This window comes from Aedes albopictus, chromosome 3 (genome assembly GCF_035046485.1).
Source record: "Aedes albopictus strain Foshan chromosome 3, AalbF5, whole genome shotgun sequence".
NCBI classification, from domain to species: Eukaryota; Metazoa; Arthropoda; class Insecta; order Diptera; family Culicidae; genus Aedes; species Aedes albopictus.
This window is the reverse complement of record NC_085138.1, coordinates 177,498,032-177,518,601: the sequence shown is the minus strand read 5'-3', so window position 1 is coordinate 177,518,601 and position 20,570 is coordinate 177,498,032. Positions and strand designations below refer to the sequence as shown.

The 20,570-nt window shown below is 38.2% G+C and overlaps 2 protein-coding genes across 3 annotated transcripts; both read left to right on the top strand.

Moving 5' to 3' along the window:
- The first annotated feature begins 499 nt into the window (after positions 1-499).
- On the top strand, positions 500-10,316 carry LOC115260393 (tRNA modification GTPase GTPBP3, mitochondrial). Of its 2 annotated transcripts, none has more exons than XM_029861354.2 (4): positions 500-636; positions 704-878; positions 950-1,126; positions 9,076-10,316. In XM_029861354.2, exons 2-4 carry the CDS (start codon positions 791-793, stop codon positions 10,290-10,292), a joined length of 1,482 nt encoding a protein of 493 aa, XP_029717214.2. In that variant the 5' UTR covers positions 500-636; positions 704-790; the 3' UTR covers positions 10,293-10,316. The 2 variants fall into 2 exon arrangements, with proteins under 2 accessions (XP_029717214.2, XP_029717213.2); XM_029861353.2 differs by having other exon boundaries at positions 505-626.
- Positions 10,317-12,848: 2,532 nt separating this feature from the next.
- On the top strand, positions 12,849-19,798 carry LOC134289466 (uncharacterized). Its single transcript, XM_062855311.1, has 2 exons — positions 12,849-13,072; positions 17,692-19,798. Exon 2 carries the CDS (start codon positions 17,699-17,701, stop codon positions 19,304-19,306), a length of 1,608 nt encoding a protein of 535 aa, XP_062711295.1. The 5' UTR covers positions 12,849-13,072; positions 17,692-17,698; the 3' UTR covers positions 19,307-19,798.
- The last annotated feature ends 772 nt before the right edge of the window (positions 19,799-20,570 follow it).

Sequence of the window (20,570 nt, the reverse complement as noted above, 5' to 3'; positions counted from 1 at the left end):
CATCATTACCAGCAACAATCGCCAGATTTCGAGTCTTTAGCACATAGTGATTTTACTCTGGCCGTTATTTTTGCTGAATAGATACACGTTTACTTCATCTGTGAGCCCCAAATTCTTTATTATGCGTTAAAAATTAGTCCTACGTCAACATTGCGGTTATGTCTCAGACATTACACACTCCTAGTTTTTTCATTTGTTACGTCATTATTATGACGTAAATTATCAGAGAAATTCGAGCTTTTCAGCGTAGTGTCATTAGTGAATGGATATAGTTTCAATGGTGAGATATAAAACATAAGTTAAAAATGACATGGCAATGTTAAAATTTATCATTTAATTTTATGACAACATACACTTTGTTGTAACAAAATATATACAATGAATGAATAACTATAATTTATATGTCTATTAAAAAAAATTGAACAACATATCATTCACTATACATTGCAGTTTTCTTATTGGATTCATAGCACGTGCTACTAGTCACGCGCATGCTCTCGTATGGTTTGGTAAAGAGTGAAAGCAGAAAAATCAAAACAAATAAGGACCATACGTTCTCGGTTCAAGCTGAATCCAACAGATCACAGCTAAAGCTTCATCAAGTTTAATTGAGGAACAAACATTTAGTAAATCGAAGTGCTTTACAATTAGTCAAGAATATTAATAAAGCGTAAATTAATAAATTAATTGATATTTTTTTCAGTTTGCAACGTAGCCATGGTGATAGCCGGTCCGAACGAGCCGAAAACATAAACAAAAACAACAAACGAAAACATCGCACAAAACAAAAATGCTTTCGCGGGTGAATCCTACACTGTTGCATTCCGTACGGCGATGGTATTCTTCCGGCAAAGCCACAATTTTTGGGCTCTCGTCAGGTGGTTTTTGATATTATGATGCTCTAAATATTCGAAGGACGTGTGATAAGATTTTCAAATTTTATTCCAAGGGTCCGGAAAATGTGGTGTTGCTGTACTTCGAGTATCAGGTGAAGGATGTCGAGAAGTGATGATGGCCAAAACCCAAAGTGTGACACTACCCGAACCACGAAAGGCCGTGCTCCGGCGAATATTTCATTCCAAGACGGCGGAGATGATCGATAAGGGATTGATGCTTTGGTTCTCAGGTATGTTGAGAATTAATTTTGTACAAGGGGGATTCGGGGCATAATGGACATCTTAAGAAAATAAGTACTTTTGGACTAAGAAAATTTCTCAGGGTAGGGCATTGATTCCCTTATTAAGGGTCTGTTCCAATTGGAGAATTAAAATTAATTTTCACTTAAAATTGACAGTTTGATAATTATTTCCTTAGGAAAACTGTCAAGTCTAAGTATCGAACTGTCAAATTTAAGTAAAAATTAATTTTAATTCGCCAATTTGAACAGACCCTAACCTTCGCGTACCCAACGTCTATTTCGGATGATTTACGAATCTTAAATCAGCTATGAAAAAGGCATTTCCCAACCGATTTTTTTGAAGTCAACTGCATTCGCTCCAGGTTTGTCCAAATTGTCAAGGACTACCATACGGAACCGGTTCACCCATCCGTTCCGGAGTTATTCCAGATTCCGTTGGGGTCATGACCGGCCGGAAAATGACACATTAATGCATTTTACTCTGAATCTATAGTTATTTTGGAAATTTGCACATATTATACGCCAGGAATACAGAAACTATATAACTGCAAGGAACCATTGACTTGAAATGACACAATCAAGCAGTCTCATGAACCGGATATGTCCCGGGTGCCCCCAAGGATGTGGCCATAGTGGCCATTTTAGTAACATTGTCAGAATCATTCATGCGGCACCTCGAACTTCATGATTTGTCGAAACATGAAGGAAAATAGTCCTTCCACGCTCCTAAGACCCCTCGGGAACGGCCTGGTCATACCCGGAATGTTCCGGGTGCCCCCTGGGATGTGACAAAAGTGGCCATTTCCACAATGTTGTCAAAACCAACCGTGCGACACCTCTAACTTCATGATTTGTTGAATCCTAAAGGAAAATAGCCCTTTTAGGTCCTTATGATCACTTGGGACCGGTCTGGCCATACCCGGAATGTTCCGGATGCCCTCAGGGAAGTGGTCATTCCTCAAACATAGTCAAAATCAGCCGTGTGACACCTCAAACTTCATGATTTGTCAAAACGTGAAGGAAAATAGTCCTTCTAAGCTCGTATGAACCCTTGGGAACGACCTGGCCGTACCCGGAATGTTTCGGGTGCCCCAGGGATGTGACAAATGTGGTAATTTCCACATTGTTATCAAAATCAGCCGTGCGACACCTCTAACTTCATGATTTGTTGAAACAGAAAGAAATCTCAAAAATGACATATTTCGAGCTGTGTCCTTATTGCAGGAACCCGAGATTCTGTTTCAAGAAACGGTTTATTGGAGCATTCGCAACATTCAGGGAAGTAAGTATTACCGATGACTTAGAGGTGTCGATGCGATTTAATGCCTAACGAAGATCTAGTGACACCAGATTAATGGTTTTTTCTTCATAAAATCCTTATTGAACAAAAATTTAGTCGCAGGCGCTGCGGTTTTGCTGAAAAGCAGTCTGGTATAGTGGTAATGGTTAGAGTTGCCTTGCGAGCATATCAAACAATATTTTCGCATACACCTAGTATGCAATTGAGCACAATGTTATACATCGCCTCCGCCTTTTGTCAAAATTGGGAAAAACCTCTTCCTCGGCGCCACTTCTGTGCACGGGCCTGGCGCAACTGTCATAGATATTGGTTTCTTCGGTTGCTGTTTCTAGTGTGTGCAAATATCCAGTGCATGATTCTCAGAACTTCGTTGGTAATTTCTTCATGATTAAATTGAAGGATGTTACCCCTTTCGCAATATACTCAGCTAGAAAAAATCACCGACTTCTGTAATGTTTTACCGAAATCTCAAACGTTAAGTTTGTTTTTCAGGAAAAATTCGGAAAAGGTAGTAACTTTAACCTAAGTTCATTTAGAGTTTGACAGATAAACGATAACATTTTACCGAAATTAGTTATTTTTTTTTTCAGAATTTCGTTAAAAATCCATTACCGAACGCTCAGCGGTCGAGATTTCGGTACAATTTACCGAACGCGATTAGCTGTGTACGTCGAGTGTTTGTGCGAAGTATTGATGAAGCAACAATGGTTACCTCCATCCTCTGTCGTTTCCAGATGTGTTAGAATTCTTGTACCGACTTTTCGAACCCTCTAAGCAGAATACCCTCTTCGAATGAGTGTAATCAGTTTTGTACCTTTAATTTCCGCCCTAAGTTGCTTATCCTTTGACAGATACGCGTATTTCGACTACCACTTGTAATCTTCCTCAGTGTCATAACTGACAATGGATAACTGACACTGAGGAAGATTACAAGTGGTAGTCGAAATACGCGTATCTGTCAAAGGATACGCAACTTAGGGCGGAATTAAAAGGTACAAAACTGATTACACTCATTCGAATGTTGTAGAATGTTCTGAATATTTTTTTCGTCTGCGGCTCCACATACCATTACGCATGGCTCGTGGATTTTGGACAATAAGATTTCGTAGAATGTCTACAGATTGTTGGAACAACCGTAAACAAACAAATAGACACATCACAAAACCCATTCCGACAGCCTACAGCCCAGCAGAGGGCGATGAAACGCTAGCGGTACGCCTATAACCTCCCTGAGGAAGGCCCAAACCAAGAGCCGAAACGTTGGAAGCTGTTATGTAATTCCGCCTAGAACCAATTTTGACCGGAAATAGCTAAAAAAGAGGGACAATTTATATAAACCCTGGTCGCAATCCAAATTGTGGGAAATACAGTGTATCAAACAATTGTCCGTACAGTAATTTTTTGGTGAAAATAATTTTTCATTTATATGTTTGTAACTTTTTTATACGTCAATCAAAAACGCTGAAATTTTAACCAATTATAACCCATATATCAAAGCTCCATTGGTAAAATTTTGAGCGAAATCGAATAAGTTTTCTGAAAGTTATAGAACTTTCAGTAAAACTTATAAGATTTTTGAACACATTTTCAAAACATTATATCTCAATATGTACTTGATGAAACTTTTCCTTTTTTTTGTTTTACAGTTTATACCTAAGGCTTTCATATGCGGCTTCGTTTAAGGTTTTATATTCACTACAAAAAATATGAAAAATCTGTATATGTTCAGAGTGTCATTTGGAAATTTATCATATTTTGATCAATAAAAGTGTTTTAAAAATGTGTTCAAAAATCCTATAAGTTTTACTAAAAGTTCTATAACTTTCAGAAAACTTATTCGATCTCGCTCAAAATTTTACCAATGGAGCTTTTATATTTGGGTCATGATTGGTCAAAATTCCAGCGTTTTTGATTGACGCATAAAAAAGTTATAAATTTTGAATGAATAATTATTTTGACAAAAAAATTGCTGTACGGACAATTGTTTGATACACTGTATACTATAACATAATATGAAGTAAAATTTAATAGAGCTACTAATTTCGGCACTGCAGTCTTGGGGAATAAAAACCGATAGTTTTAGATTTTTTCCAACGTTTCGACTCGTATTAGAGTCTTCTTCAGGGGATAATTCTGATTAATCGTTTTTCGTTTGGGTTGACATAGAACTGTCGGTGTCTAAACTATTGAACATTGGATGTAGGATATTAAGTGAAACGTAGCGAGTTTTCTTGATTTCACTTAACTCCTAAACTACCAAGGGTCCAAAAAAAGTCGGAAGTCCAACTTTGACAAGGCATTTCTCGGCCGTTTTTCAACCGATTTCAAAACTTTTTTTTGCGATGGAACCGGACAGGTTTCAAGAACAGCGTCCATCTTAAAGATTTTCAAATAGATGCGTCTACTCAAAGTTATTAAGCAAAAGGCACTTCCTAGTTTTTTTGAGAACGTCATTTTTGCACACTTTGATCAATAAAATAAAATTTAAAGCGATGACATATGATTTTTTCGACCCTAAATCATGCGTACAGCCGGAGTGAACATGTTTATGCAAAATATGTGATTTTTCAGTACACTGATATTTTAATTTACTGAAAAAACTGCTAAAATACCCTATTTTTCACATAAAATAAGCAATAAATCAAAATTTAATGCGATGGCATATCGTTTTTGTGGTCTTAAATTGTTCGTAGGATTGTCCTGGACATTTTTGATTAACAATAAAAATGTTTTATTTACACTCTTATTTTGTTTTACCCGAAGAGCTACGAAAATTCCATATTTTTTACAAAAAGTAGTCAACAAAACTAAAATTAAAACGATAACTTGTAGTTTTTTAGCCTTGAATTGTTCTTAGTAATTTGGGGGACATACTTGAAGAATAATAGTGATGTTCTCATTGCACTCATGTTTTGATTAACTCAAAAACCATCGAAAGAACTACATTTCTCACACAAAGTGGTTAACAAATAAAAATGGCATACAATGCATTGCAGTTTTTTGCCTTGAAATTATCCGCAAAAGAGTTCAGGACATATTTGATGAACAATAGCCACGTTTTTATGACACTCTTAATTTATTTTACTCAAAAAATTATAAAAATACCATAATAGTCATACAAAATAGTCAATAAACCAAAATTTAAAGCCATAACATGTAGTTCATTGGCTTTAAATTTCCAATAAAATGTACTGGACGTGATTTTGATAAAATTTTAAAGTTTACATCACACTCATATTTGGTTTTATCAAAAAATGTACAAAAATATCACATTTTTACACAAAAAAAGCCAATGAGTCAAACTTTGAATCAATGACATGTAGTTTTTATAAATTGAATTTATCGTAGTAGTTGAGTGGATTTATTGGAACAATATTAGTGATGTTTTTATAACACTCATATCTTATTTCACTCGAAATACAAATAAAATGCCGCATTTTTCACACAAAGTTGTCAACATATTTTGCATTCTGGAAACATTCTTGTACATGGAATTTGCAGCATCGTATCAAAATCGACAGCAAACCGGAAATAGCTGCTAGAGTGGATATAGGAGCCCTCTTCTTATTCCTCTAGCATGTTTGAACAGATTCTTTCTTCATTCAATTTGCTTTTCGAATAATCTTCCAGAAGAATCTTCAACTTCTTCACGGAACGACACGCTTCCAGTAAGAACCTTCAGCGTTTCGGGAAAACATTTGTTTGACACTTCCTACTACAAATAAGTAGTAGTAGATGCTCATATTTAAAAGAAATAAACACTAGATAAACTTTTGAAAAGTAACAGATGGAGCGGCCTCGAGTTGAAAATATCGCAACTAAAGACACATAACCTAACTTTAGGGCGAAACTGGAAGCAATTCCTCATTTTTTGGTTTTTGCTTTTTAATAAAATATCGAAGAAATAATTCAGGAGATACCTTGATCCATACTCTACATGTGTACGAACACCGATTTTGAAAATATTGCTTCGTTATTTAATGAAAACACAAAAACCGAAAAAATGAGAAAATGCTTCCAGTTTCGCCTTAACTTTGGAAAACTTGTTTTATTCATACCAGTGAAGTTCGTATTTTTTTTTTCTTTTGTACGGGATTTCGGTATATTTTTGGTGATTGCTACTTCATGTTCAGGAGACGCAAATGGATGTCGACAGTTTCGTCTCAAGAGTACTGGAACTCGTATAGTTTGGTGAGCTTGTTTCTGTATATTCTTAATTGTGCCTAAAATTTGACCAATCATATTCTTTGGACCTTCCATTAACACCCGTGACCCCTAGGCCTGAGAGAAACTACGTCAATCTTGAAATATAGTCAGTGATAAGCCCCATATATCTGTACTTTGGTAGCAGACGGGAAGAAAGCAAATCTCATAACAGCGAAGAGTTAGCGTTGTTAAAATTCACAAATTAAAACAAATTAAAAAAAGATTTCCCTGTTAAATAAAATTCCCCGAGGATTTCCGGTTTTACTTTGTGTTTTTTTCCAGGTCTATAACCTGGAACTGGTACAAAAAAAATCAAGAATACAATTCTGCATGTTTTCGCTTTGAATTTTGGATTATTGACTATTTTGTGTGGACACTTTTTGGGCACATTCGTAATTTTTTTAGTTGAACAAAATGTGAGTATAAGGTTAACATCAAAATTTTATCAAATGCATGCCTGGTACATTCTAACGGAAAATTAAAAGCCAATAAACTATATGTTATTGCTTTAAATTTTTGTAAAATATATTAAGAGTGTCATGAAAACTTCACCATTGGTTATCAAATACGTCCAGTATTCTTTCACGAATAATTTAAAGGCAAAAAAAACACATGCATTGAATTCAATTTTTATTTGTTTACTACTTTGTGTGAAAAATGTTGTATTTTTCTAGTATTTCGAGCGAAATAAATTATGAGTGCAATATACCATCACTAGTATTGTTCAAATAAACCCACTCAATTACTACGATAAATTCAAAGTATTAAAACTACATGTCATTGACTTAAAATTTGACCTATAGGCTTTTTTGTGTAAAAATATGATATTTTTGTCCATTTTTTGATAAAACAAAATATTAGTGTAATGTAAACTTCATATCTTATCAAAATCATGTCCTATTGGAAATTTAAGGCCAAAAAACTACATGTTATGGCTTTAAATGTTGGTTTATTGACTATTTTGTATGAAAATTATGGTATTTTTGTAACTTTTTGAGTAAAATAAATTAAGAGTGTCATAAAAACGTGACTATTGTTCATCAAATATGTCCTGAACTCTTTCACGGATAATTTCAAGGCAAAAAACTGAAATGCATTGTAAGCCATTTTTATTTGTTAACCACTTGGTGTGAGAAATGTGGTACTTTCGATGGTTTTTGAGTAAATCAAAATATGAGTGTAATGAAAACATCACTATTATTCTTCAAGTATGTCCCCCAAACTACTTAGAACAATTCAAGGCTAAAAAACTATAAGTTATCGTTTTAATTTTAGTTTTGTTGACCACTTTTTGTAAAAAATATGGAATTTTCGTAGTTCTTCGAGTATAACAAAATAAGAGTGTAACTAAAACATTTTTATTGCTCATCAAAAATGTCCAGTACAATCCTACGAACAATTTAAGACCACAAAAACGATATGTCATGGCATTAAATTTTGATTTATTGCTTATTTTATGTGAAAAATACACTGCAAAATATTTTTGCTGGTAAATCAGCAAACTTTGCTGATTTTTGGCGTGCTGATTGCATTCAGTAATACAAATTACTGAGTATCAGCAATTATTTTTCAACTTGCTGAACCATCCAGCAATTTTGACAGTTGATCAGCAAAGTTGTGCTGAAATTCAGCAAAAATGTTACTGAAATTCAGCAATTTATTTTGCTGATTTTTGGCGTGCTGGAAGCATTTCAAAAATTTTGGTGTGTAGGGTATTTTAGCAGTTTTTTCAGTAAATTAAAATATCAGTGTACTGAAAAATCACTTATTTTGCATAAACATGTTCACTCCGGCTGTACGCATGATTTAGGGTCGAAAAAATCATATGTCATCGCTTTAAATTTTATTTTATTGATCTAAGTGTGCAAAAAAGGCGTTCTCAAAAAAAAACTAGGAAGTGCCTTTTGCTTAATAACTTTGGGTAGACGCATCTATTTGAAAATCTTTAAGATGGACGCTGCTCTTGAAACCTGTCCGGTTCCATCGCAAAAAAAAGTTTTGAAATCGGTTAAAAAACGGCCGAGAAATGCCTTGTCAAAGTTGGACTTCCGACTTTTTTGGACCCTTGGTAGTTCGCGCGAGTTTTCACCCCCTCAGTAGTTTAAGTGTTAATGAAGCTTCTTTCATAGTTACACAGAAGAAAATATGTAATTAAAATTCAGCGAGAAATCATGTACATAAAGGGAATGCTAGAGTTAGTGCACATTTACATGAGATATAATGTAAAATTACATTACCATCGTGTAAATTTCCGCCAACCATCGCGTAAACCATCATGGACTCCAACCGGCTACGTGACTATTAGCGGAAATTTACAAAATTTAAAGTGCAGGACACAAACTTAAGCGATTTCTGCATGTGATATACAACCCTCATAGGAATATTCAACGGGAAAAGACTCAATACCTTTTTATACGTTTTATTTTTCCAGGTCCCAACAGCTTCACCGGGGAAGATTCCGTCGAGTTTCACATTCACGGCGGTGTGGCGGTTATAAGTGCCATGTACGATAGCTTGGGATCGATTGATGGTGTGCGGCTTGCGGAGCCCGGTGAGTTCACGAAGCGAGCGTTCTACGCCGGCAAAATGGACCTAACGGAGGTAGAAGGCCTTGCCGACCTGATTGAAGCCGAAACGGAGGCTCAGCGGAAGCAAGCAATGCTGCAAGCCAACGGTGAACTGTCCAAGGTCTACAATCAACTGAGAACCAGGCTGCTGAAGTGTATCGCAAGTATCGAGGCTTATATCGATTTTGCCGAGGACCAAGATGTCGGTGATGATGTGTTCGAGTCTGTTCGGTCAGATGTGGCCAGCATAATCGTTGATGCGAAGGCACACTTGAACGACGACAGGCGCGGTGAGCGTCTTAGGTCAGGAGTTCGAACGGTCATCATTGGAGCACCGAACGTGGGTAAAAGCAGCTTCGTCAACTTGCTCAGTAATCGAAAGGTATCGATTGTTACGAATGTGGCTGGAACCACTCGAGATATCATAGAGAGCCATCACGATATAGGTGGTTACCCTGTCATCCTCGCTGATACGGCTGGTTTGAGAACGGAAACCAGCGACATCATTGAACATGAGGGAATCGCTAGAGCCAAAGATTATCTGACTGAAGCTGATCTTGTAGTTCTAGTCATCGATGCTTCCAATTTACAAAAATACTTGAAGTCTTCCAACATGCGGTTTGATGGTTATCTCGACCATTACGTGACATCACTTGGTTTCAAGGGGAATACTATACGTGATTCCAACTGTATGATAATTATTAACAAGGTTGATTTACTCACTAGTGAATCCAGAGAAGCTCTGAATCGTGTGGAAAGTCTAAGCTTTCTGTCATGTCAAACTGGAGAAGGCCTACAAAGTGTCCTGACAAAATTAACAGAAAACTTGGAACATCTTTGTGGAAATCCGAGCAGGGAAAGCCCCAACATTAGTCAGCAACGATATAGACATCATCTGAAGGCTTGCGTTCAATATTTGGAGAAATACTATGCCTATTTGAGTCATGGTCCGAACCCGGATTTAGCTATTGCTACGCAATATCTGAGAAATGCTGTACGATGTATCGGAATGATTACTGGAAATGTTGATACCGAGGAAATTTTAGATGTAATATTTAGAAGTTTCTGTATTGGTAAATAAAGCTGTTGTTGAAATGCGTTCTTATATACTTTGTTGTGCTTCCTCCTCTGCACAGATGAGTTTTGATTCAGAAAGAAAAAATAATCTACTCACAAAAAGTGAAATGATGACTAAGTACGGGATTGAGTTTGACGGAACATTTGGACACCATTTACTTAGAGACATGGTGGGCTACAATTCACTTTGTTCAACTGTTGTGGTCTCCGGCTGAAATGATAGGGATACGAGGAGTTGGGGACTGGGGCTTTGCTGAAAGAAAGTGTTACAAATAACCATGAAATGGGCGCAGTTTAAAACAAATACATGTACTACGAAGCTTAAACTTTTTGTAGGACCATTTTATTAGGAATATGAACGCTTATGCATATTTCAAATCATAACACGATTTTCACTATCAAGTTTAATACTCAACATTTTATAATAAAAGCTTTTATTTGCTGCTGTATAAAAAACGCAATTAAACGACTGACGGAAATTATATGCCTTCAAACGAAATATGAATGATGTAGAGAGAAATGATGAGTGCAAAAAAAAAGAAACAGAAAAGAACACGGCAAGCCGGAAAGTGATACATTTTACTAGGATACATTTAAAAGTCGCTACCTATGCTTGGCGCCTGCAGGCAATATGTGAAAACGGTTTACTTGCCACCCGGAAGTTCTTGTTTTATTTTCTCTTATTTCTACGCTGTAGCAACCATGTCGCAGGAACAGGAATGGCCCGAAGACGAAGTTGAATGCGAACACGCCGTCTGTCATCATCATCGGCACCAAGCTTAGGTATATACTGAACCGGGGAAAATAAGAGCAGGGAATCATGATTCCACACCATATACATTCTAGACGTAAGAGGATGACCCATTGACACGAGTTAATTGCCTGCAGGTTTGTTAAGGGGGAATACCTTCAACATTTTTTTCTTGCTCCTGACTTGACACGTGTGGCATCAAAGTGGAACGCTTTTCCTGATCGCAATTGGGTGGATATCAATTTATGCTACATATTATAGGGATCCACACATTATGAGTAGTTGGATTTGAATAAGCTGGAGAAATCTCCGGAGTAATTTCTGGTAGAATCCCCGGTGAAATTGCTTGAGGAATTTCTAATAATTCTACCGGGTATCCATCCAGCATTGTTTCATGGATTTTCCCAGAAATTCCTTTTTTAATAACTCCTCCTGGGAATCCTCCAGGAATTCCTCCGGGGATTTCACCAGTATTCCTTTTAGGAATTTATCGAGAAGTTCCTTCAATGATTTCTTTCAGAATTTAATCGGAGATTCCACCAGAAATTCCTCCGAGAACTTCTCCTGGAATTGCTTCGGCAATTTCGGCACGAGTTTCACCGGGTTATCCTCTAGAATTTTTTTTTCGGGGATTCCTCTAGAAATAAGATTCTTCCAAGCACTCTCACCGAAGATTTCACCAGAAATTTCCATTCTCATTCCCATTCCTATAGGAATTTCCCAAGGGGGATGAATTCCCTCCAGGAACTCCGCCGAAGATTGTTCCAGGAATTTCTCCGGGGATTCCTCCGAGAATTTAACTGGGGATTCCACCAGAAATTCCTCCTGGGATTTCTCCAGGATTTTTTTCGGGAACTTCTCCTGGAATTCTTTCGGGAATTTCTCCATAAATTTCTCGAGGAATTTTTCAGGGGTTCTTCCAGGAATTACTCTTTTATTACTCCTCCTGGGATTCCTTCAGTAATTGAACCGGGCACTCCTCCAGGAATTCCTACCAAGGGTTCCAACAGGGATTCCCTCTGGAGATTCCCCCAGGACCCCCACCGGAAATTTCCTCAGGAATTTCTTTGAGGATTCTCTTCTGATGATTCAATTCCACTGGGGATAATTCCAGGAATTCCTCCGAGGATTCTTTCAGGAATTTCTCCAGAGATTTCTCCTGCGATTCCATCAGATATAACACAATATATAGTTATGGACATCCCTAGGCTCTACCCACGATGTTCAGGTATCCGCCTATCGTGGACTAGATGCTGACAAAGCAGTATCACCCTTGGAGACACTGAGCATAACCCCCATACCAGAATACCCTTTGGACTCCGAGCATATTGATGACACGATAAATCGATACCGGCGCACAGTAACACCGACCATCCAACGCAACCCAGAACAACCAGGCCAGTTGCCATCCGGTGAACTTTTGCTGACATCGAGAAAGCATCGAACTCAATCGGAGGACACAGGTGTGCCCTCGGTCTGGTCTGGCTCGATCAGTCAGTTGGAAGTGAACGTTTGAATCGATAGGTCTAATAGTCAGTTGAAAGCCCTTCTGGCCCAGTATAAGTGTTAGGAAGTGTGAAATGTAAAATTATAAACAAGAACATAATAAAAGTGATGGGATTAGGGTAAATTTGAAACAAGTAGTTTTTTTAAAAACCCTAATGTGAAGTCCCGTCCATTTTTGGCGCAGTCGTACGGAACACTCTACGTGCAGTGCTAGTTTTTGGAAGACAATCTAGTGACAAAACCCGATCCGTGGTAATTGGACAGTAGTGCGAAAACTGAAAATTAGTGTCGAATTGACGACATCGGACGTGCCGGTAACCAAGGACTAAAAGTGTAACTGACTTGTGCAGGATTCAGCATTAAGTAGACGCTTAGCCCAACCCGTGGCGAAGCAAGAAACTAGTGACTATCTCCAGCGATCATCAGGAACCAGGCTCTTGGAAACCATCCCTCAACCCGTAGGTGATTTGCGCCGCCCGACACGAAAACTGCATCGGTGGGTTTCAACCCTTTAAGAGTGTCGAACCGTGAGTAAACAACTTTTCTTTTCCCAACCTCTCTATCATTTTGTATGCGTAGATTTAATCCCGTTCCTAAAGTTAAGCCTCTCAGGTACCACGAAAGAAACATGGAACAAGTTAATTTACAGGCAATATTTGACCAAATACAAAACTTGGAGCACAGACTTGGTGCTCTTCAAGTCGAAAACAATAATTTACAGCAGCAACAGCAACAGTTGCAACAACAGCGGCAAGCCCCCGTCGTGGAGGACCGTCGCACGGACTTCTTTCGAATTCCAGACCCCATAAGAATGATCCCATCATTCGACGGGAATAAAAGACAGCTCAGTCATTGGCTTGATACAGCAAGACGAGCTTTGAGTTTATGCCGACCACACGTCGCACCGGATTTATTTGCCGTGTACGAACAAGCGGTGATCAACAAAATCGAGGGCAAAGCCCGCGATATGATATGTGTAAACGGAAACCCCACTACCTTCGACGAAGTAGCGGAAATCCTACAAAGTGTCTACGGTGATCGCAATAATATTGCTACATACCAGACACAATTATGGTCACTTAAAATGACCGAATCATTACATATTTACTATAAGAAAACAAAGGAAATAATGGTTAATATGAAGTCTTTGGCAAAGCAGAATCCAACTTATGCAAACCATTGGGACGCTATTAATCATTTCCTTGAACAAGAATGTTTAGCAGCATTTATTAACGGCCTTAGAAAACCCTACTTTGGGTATGCTCAAACAGCACAACCCAGTGATTTGGAGAATGCATACGCATTCCTGTGTCGGTTCCAAAACGCTGAGAAGACGAAGTCCCACACACAAGCTGCATTCGACCAACAGCCCCATGGTAGCAAAAATTTCAAATCTTCCAATAAACCATTTAGCAAGCAATCAGACACCCCATCTACACGACACAAACCGCTATCCGACAGACAGAAATTGACACCCATGGAAGTAGACCCGTCGTTACGTTCCAGAGTTTACAATCATGACGCTGAACAGAAAAACGACGACGATACACATGACACACATAGCGAAGACGATAGTGAAGACGAAGTCAGTGAACAAAGCGTAAATTTTCAGATAGGCCTCGATCCGAGATCGTTGACTTAAATGCAATCAACGGACTTCCCTACGTAATAATGAACATTTGTGGTAAGGACGCAAAAATACTTGTGGATAGTGGATCAAACAAAAATTTCATTTCGCCCAGCCTGATTCCAAAATCAAAACAGCTAAAATGCAAAACCCTCAAAATTTCTAATAGCTCAGGACGGCATGCGGCCGATCAAAAATTCATCACGACAATTTTTGGCCTCAAGCAAAAAGTTACCTTCTACCTTTTAAATTTCCACAAATATTTTGACGGAATCCTTGGATATGAAACCCTCTCCGACATCGAAGCACTGATCGACGTAAACAACCACAAAATAATCCTTCCCCACAAAACAATCCCGATGCAAATTAGGAAATTAGGCCCTTCGCAGATTACGCTGACAGAGAACTCTACGCGAATGATCAAACTACCCGTTTTACAGAATAATGGCAACGTTTACCTCCCTAACGACATACAAATTGCAAACGCTGTAATCCCTTCTGGGTTGTACCAAGCAGAAAATGGTTTTGTAAACGCTCCAATAAGAAACTTTGACAAATCTGTCACCTTCCATTGGACAAAGCCAGCAAAAACTATTCAAGTAGCAGAAGTTAACAATATGAATTCACATCATTCTTATCAAGCGTCCCACATACCCCCTTCTGAATTGGAAACAATGATTAGAACCAAACATCTCAACAACGAAGAAAAATCTGCATTACTGAAAATCCTTTCTAAAAATTCCAAAATTTTTCATAATGATTCAGAAAAGTTGTCTTGCACTTCTGCAATTCAACATCGAATAAAAACTACGGATGATATTCCAGTTCATACCAAAACGTACCGATACCCTCATGTCCATAAAGCTGAAGTGGAGAAGCAAATCAACGAAATGTTGGAGGACGGTATTATTCAAAATTCTATTTCCCCCTGGGCATCTCCAATCTGGATTGTTCCAAAAAAACTGGATGCAAGCGGAAAAAAGAAATGGCGTGTCGTCATAGACTACCGCAAATTAAATGAAAAGACTGTCGATGATAAATTCCCCATCCCGCGAATTGAAGAAATCCTTGACAGGCTCGGCCGTAGTACCTATTTTACTACACTGGATCTTAAATCTGGATTCCACCAGATTGAGGTACATCCAAAAGACAGGCCGAAAACTGCTTTCAGTACAGAGAAAGGGCACTTCGAATTCATTCGCATGCCCTTTGGATTAAAAAACGCGCCAGCAACTTTTCAGCGCGTAATGAACCACATTCTCGGAAATCTCATTGGAAATTGTTGCCTAGTTTACCTAGACGACATTATTATTTTTGGTAGCTCGTTACAGCACCACATCGATAACCTTAACAAAGTGCTTCAACGGCTTGCTCAAGCCAACCTTAAAATTCAATTTGACAAATGTGAATTTCTTCAGAAACAATGTGAATTTTTGGGGCACATAGTAACCCAAGATGGCATTAAACCCAATCCAAATAAAATCGAAAAAATCCTTAATTGGCCAATCCCAAAAACAACTACTCAAATCAAAGGCTTCCTAGGACTTCTTGGATACTACAGAAAATTTATTCGAGATTTTGCAAAATTAACGAAACCTTTAACCAGGTGCTTGAAAAAAGATACAAAAATTGTCCACAACGAAGAATTTATTAGTTGTTTTAATGATTGCAAACAGTTACTAACGAGCGACCCTATTCTAAAATACCCCGACTTCAATGGAAAATTCATTCTTGAAACTGACGCAAGCGACTTTGCTTTAGGAGCCGTTTTGTCTCAGAAATTCGAAGATGGCAAAGAGCATCCTGTTGCATATGCCTCTAGAACGCTGAATCAAGCAGAATGCAACTATTCTGCCACGGAAAAAGAATTGTTGGCCATTGTATGGGCAACGAAACATTTTAGACCATATATTTACGGAACCTCTTTCGAAATTCGAACCGACCACAAACCACTTGTGTGGCTCCGGCAGAAAAATGATCTGAACAGGAGACTTTTACACTGGAAACTAGCTCTCGAAGAGCTCGAATTTGAAATCAAGTATAAGAAAGGTACTCTAAACGCTAATGCAGATGCACTGTCTCGTATTAACCCTGAGGGTAAAACAGAAGTAAACGCCAACTCTACCTCCAGCGATGACATGACACAACACTCCGCGGACACTGACGATAACGACTTCATCCCGTCAACGGAAAGACCCCTTAACGGATTTGGAAATCAGATTGTACTTTTAGAGACAGATGAAGATAGTCGTGAATCCTTGACCCCATTTAAAAACTTCCACAGAATAACTATAAAGAAGGTACATTTTGGTCCAGCAGCCCTGATCAATATTCTTAAGGAATACGCTTCGACGAAATGCGCTACCGGTCTTTATTGTAGCGAAAGTATCCTTAATAGGCTGCAAACTATTTATAAAACTTACTTTTCAAGAGCAAAATCATTAAAAATTTTCTGGACACAAAGATTGTTAGAAGACGTAACAGATGAGCTGGAACAGGACCTGATCATCGAACGGCAACACAACGCGAACCACAGAGGTATCATTGAGACAAAGGCACACATCTCAAGAAGGTACTTTTTCCCAGGAATGAAGAGCAAAATTTCAAAGTTTATCAACATCTGCAAACTGTGTCAAAAGGCTAAGTATGAAAGGCGACCATATAAACAAAAATTCCAATTAACAGCAACACCATCCAGGCCGTTGCAAATTGTTCATATGGATATATTCATAATCAGAAATAGAAATTATCTAACACTTTGTGATAAGTTCTCCAGACTAACAATGGCTATCCCAATTAAAACACGGAATACTATACACATTCTAAGAGCACTAACCCACTTCTTCGCTAACGTTGGAAAACCTTCCTTTCTCGTCATGGATCAGGAAGCATCATTTACCTCAACAACAGTTAAAGAATTTCTCGAGGAAAACGATGTAGAGTACCATTATACGAGTGTTGGACAATCCTCTTCGAATGGTACTGTGGAAATCGTCCATAGGACTATTAGAGAATTGCACAACATCTTAAGTATGAAGGATTCAACTAAAGATATGTCCGAAACGGCAAAAATTAATCTTGCAGTTTCCATATATAATGACTCAATACACTCTCAAACAAAGTTAACTCCAAAAGAGTTATTTTTTGGCTTCAGAAACGAGGACCCTGTCCCCGAAGATCTCGATGAAAGAATAAGACTGAAGGAGGAATTTTACAGGATTTTGTCTCAAAAACAATTAGAGAAAAAACGTTCAGACTTAGAAAAACTGAACATAAACAGAGAAGATCCTGAAAACTTCCTTCCAAATGAAACGGTCTTCGAAAGAAAAAGGAATAACTTGAAGCACCAAGAGAGGTATAGAGAAATACAAGTCAAAGATAATTTAGAGTCAAATATTATCGACGAGAATGGGAGAAAAGTCCACAAAACAAAATTAAAACGTAAACGTAAAACTTAATTTCGACGTAGAACTAATTGCACCTTTTTGTCTTCTTTCCCTTCTTCTCCTGTCATTTCAGCTCGAAGATGACACACAAACACCCGATACTTTTTTGTCTTACAATTATGATGTTTTTCAATCCTATTTACTCTGCTTACTTGGAAATCCTTGAACTTAATGAAAATCCCGGTATAGTTGCGTTCAAGACTAATTCAGTCTTTATAAAAGAAGGATCTCACACACTATTCCATAGATTTAATTTATTTTCCTTTACCGTCGTTCTCAAGCAGTATGAATCCATTATTTTGAACATTGAAGAAAACCCAAAGATAGCAGAACTAGTTAAAATTCTTAAACAAAAGCAGAGTCAGGCTTATTTTATCCTTGAAAATTTAACCGCTAGAAGTAGAAAAACAAAACGATCTCTTAATTTTCTTGGGTCTACCTTAAAAATGATTACAGGGAATCTCGATAATGAAGATTTGTTAAAAATAGAAAACCAACTTGAAATTCTTAAAAATTCAAATAACCTTTTAGTAACAGAGAATAATGAACAAATTCAAATTAATAAATTGTTTGAGGAAAGGATTAACAATATTACTAAACAAGCTTATAGACAGTCTAGGGAAATAGATAGCATCATTAAACAGACAAGACTGAGCTTAGACAGACCTGTCGAATGGGAACATCTCCTGCACCTACACAACATCATCTTCAACATCGACATGATCAACCAGCAGCTGTCTACAATTTTCGAGGCCATTCAGTTGTCCAAGTTGGGTTTAATTTCAAAGGCTTTCTTACAACCATCAGAGCTAGAATTTGCAACGAATCTGTTGGAGTCACAAGGCGTTGTGATTAACAGCTATGACCAAGTTTATGAGTTTTTGGAACCCATAGCATTCCACAATAACTCAGACATAATCCTACTCATAAAAATTCCTAAATTCAGGCAAGGAGAATTTGTGCAACTCCAAATAGAAGCCATTCCACGACAGTTTAAAATCATACCGATAAATGCAACAAAAGCCATTGTTGGTAACAATGAGTCTTACCTAATTTCCCATCCATGCATGAACATCGAGCATAGCATCATCTGCGACGTCCAGAACTTGTATAACACTTCAAATGACGGATGCTTACATGAGTTACTAAGAGGAAATACGGGTAACTGTACCTTCATTAGATCCCCAATGAAACCTGATACAAAGGAAATCGAGAATCTCGGACTGTTAGTTAAAAACTCTGTTGATCCGACTTCGATGCAAAACAGTTGTGGATATGGTCCGAGGAATTTAACAGGAACGTTTCTCATATCATTTAGAGATTGTTCCATCACCCTCAACGGAAAAACCTTTACCAGCAAAACATTCAGAGGAGAATCCAGACCTGTCATCTTACCCCTACATTCAGTTAGCGTAGATGAGTCACAGACAGAACCAGAATCCATTGACTATATGGAACAACTGCACATTAGGAATCGTCATAAGCTGGAGCACTTAGAAACAGCAAGCAAAAGGACTAAAGTGCTCAACATAGTAGGAATAGTTCTCATCACATGCTTCGTAGCAGTAATTTTCGCTTTTCTTACGAGAGAAGTTCGTAAACTCAAAATGAAGCTGACAATACGGATCCCTGCAAACAATGCGTTGGAAAGCTCTCAAACAATATTGAACCGAGACGGTTCAAACTAAGGCGGGGGAAGTTATGGACATCCCTAGGCTCTACCCACGATGTTCAGGTATCCGCCTATCGTGGACTAGATGCTGACAAAGCAGTATCACCCTTGGAGACACTGAGCATAACCCCCATACCAGAATACCCTTTGGACTCCGAGCATATTGATGACACGATAAATCGATACCGGCGCACAGTAACACCGACCATCCAACGCAACCCAGAACAACCAGGCCAGTTGCCATCCGGTGAACTTTTGCTGACATCGAGAAAGCATCGAACTCAATCGGAGGACACAGGTGTGCCCTCGGTCTGGTCTGGCTCGATCAGTCAGTTGGAAGTGAACGTTTGAATCGATAGGTCTAATAGTCAGTTGAAAGCCCTTCTGGCCCAGTATAAGTGTTAGGAAGTGTGAAATGTAAAATTATAAACAAGAACATAATAAAAGTGATGGGATTAGGGTAAATTTGAAACAAGTAGTTTTTTTAAAAACCCTAATGTGAAGTCCCGTCCATTTTTATATTTCTCCAGGAATTTCCACCGGGGACCCCTCTAATAATTCCTCCGGGGATTTCTGCAGAAACTCCTCCAGGAATTCCTTCAAGGATTTTTCAGGAATTTCTCGTGGGATACCTCTAGAAATTTCACTACGGATTCAAACAGGAATTTCTCTGTAGATTTCTCCAGGAATTCATCAAAAGATTATTCCAGGAATTCCTCCAGGGATTCAACCAGGAATTTCTCCGGGTATTCGTCCAGCAATTTTTTCGGGGATTCCTCCAGAAATTCCATCTGGGATGCCTACAAAAATTCCTCCAGGAATTCAACCGGGCATTTCTCCCGAAATTCCACAGGGATTCATCCAGGAATTCCTTCAGGGATGCCTCCAGGAATTCCTTCAGGGATGCCTCCAGGAATTCCTTCAGCAATTCTCACCTGAGGTTTCTTCAAGAATTCCCACTATGTATCCCTACGCTGCCGGTGGAAGCATATTTTCTCATGTGCATTTTTGGCAATATTGAGATTTTGCAGCGTATGATCATGAATCATAGTGTACTATCATATACGAAAATAAAAACAGGTATAACATAGAGGGACTGACTGGGTTTTACGGAAACTTGGTGTTTTTTCGGCTTTCAGTCACAGAAAAAGCGTTGATTGTTTCAAATCATTGCCTTGATTGATTGATTTGAAACAATCAACGCTTTTTCTGCGACTGAAAGCCGAAAAAACACCAAGTTTCCGTAAAAACAGGTAGTTTGTCCCGAAAATTGTCGGAAA

Excerpts from the sequence above, each read along its gene's own strand:
- LOC115260393 (XM_029861354.2), top strand. The coding sequence starts at position 791 with ATGCTTTCGCGGGTGAATCCTACACTGTTGCATTCCGTACGGCGATGG. Across the intron at positions 879-949 it reads AATTTTTGGGCTCTCGTCAG|GGTCCGGAAAATGTGGTGTT; the intron begins GTGGTTTTTGAT and ends TTTTATTCCAAG. Across the intron at positions 1,127-9,075 it reads ATTGATGCTTTGGTTCTCAG|GTCCCAACAGCTTCACCGGG; the intron begins GTATGTTGAGAA and ends TTATTTTTCCAG.
- LOC134289466 (XM_062855311.1), top strand. The coding sequence starts at position 17,699 with ATGACACACAAACACCCGATACTTTTTTGTCTTACAATTATGATGTTT.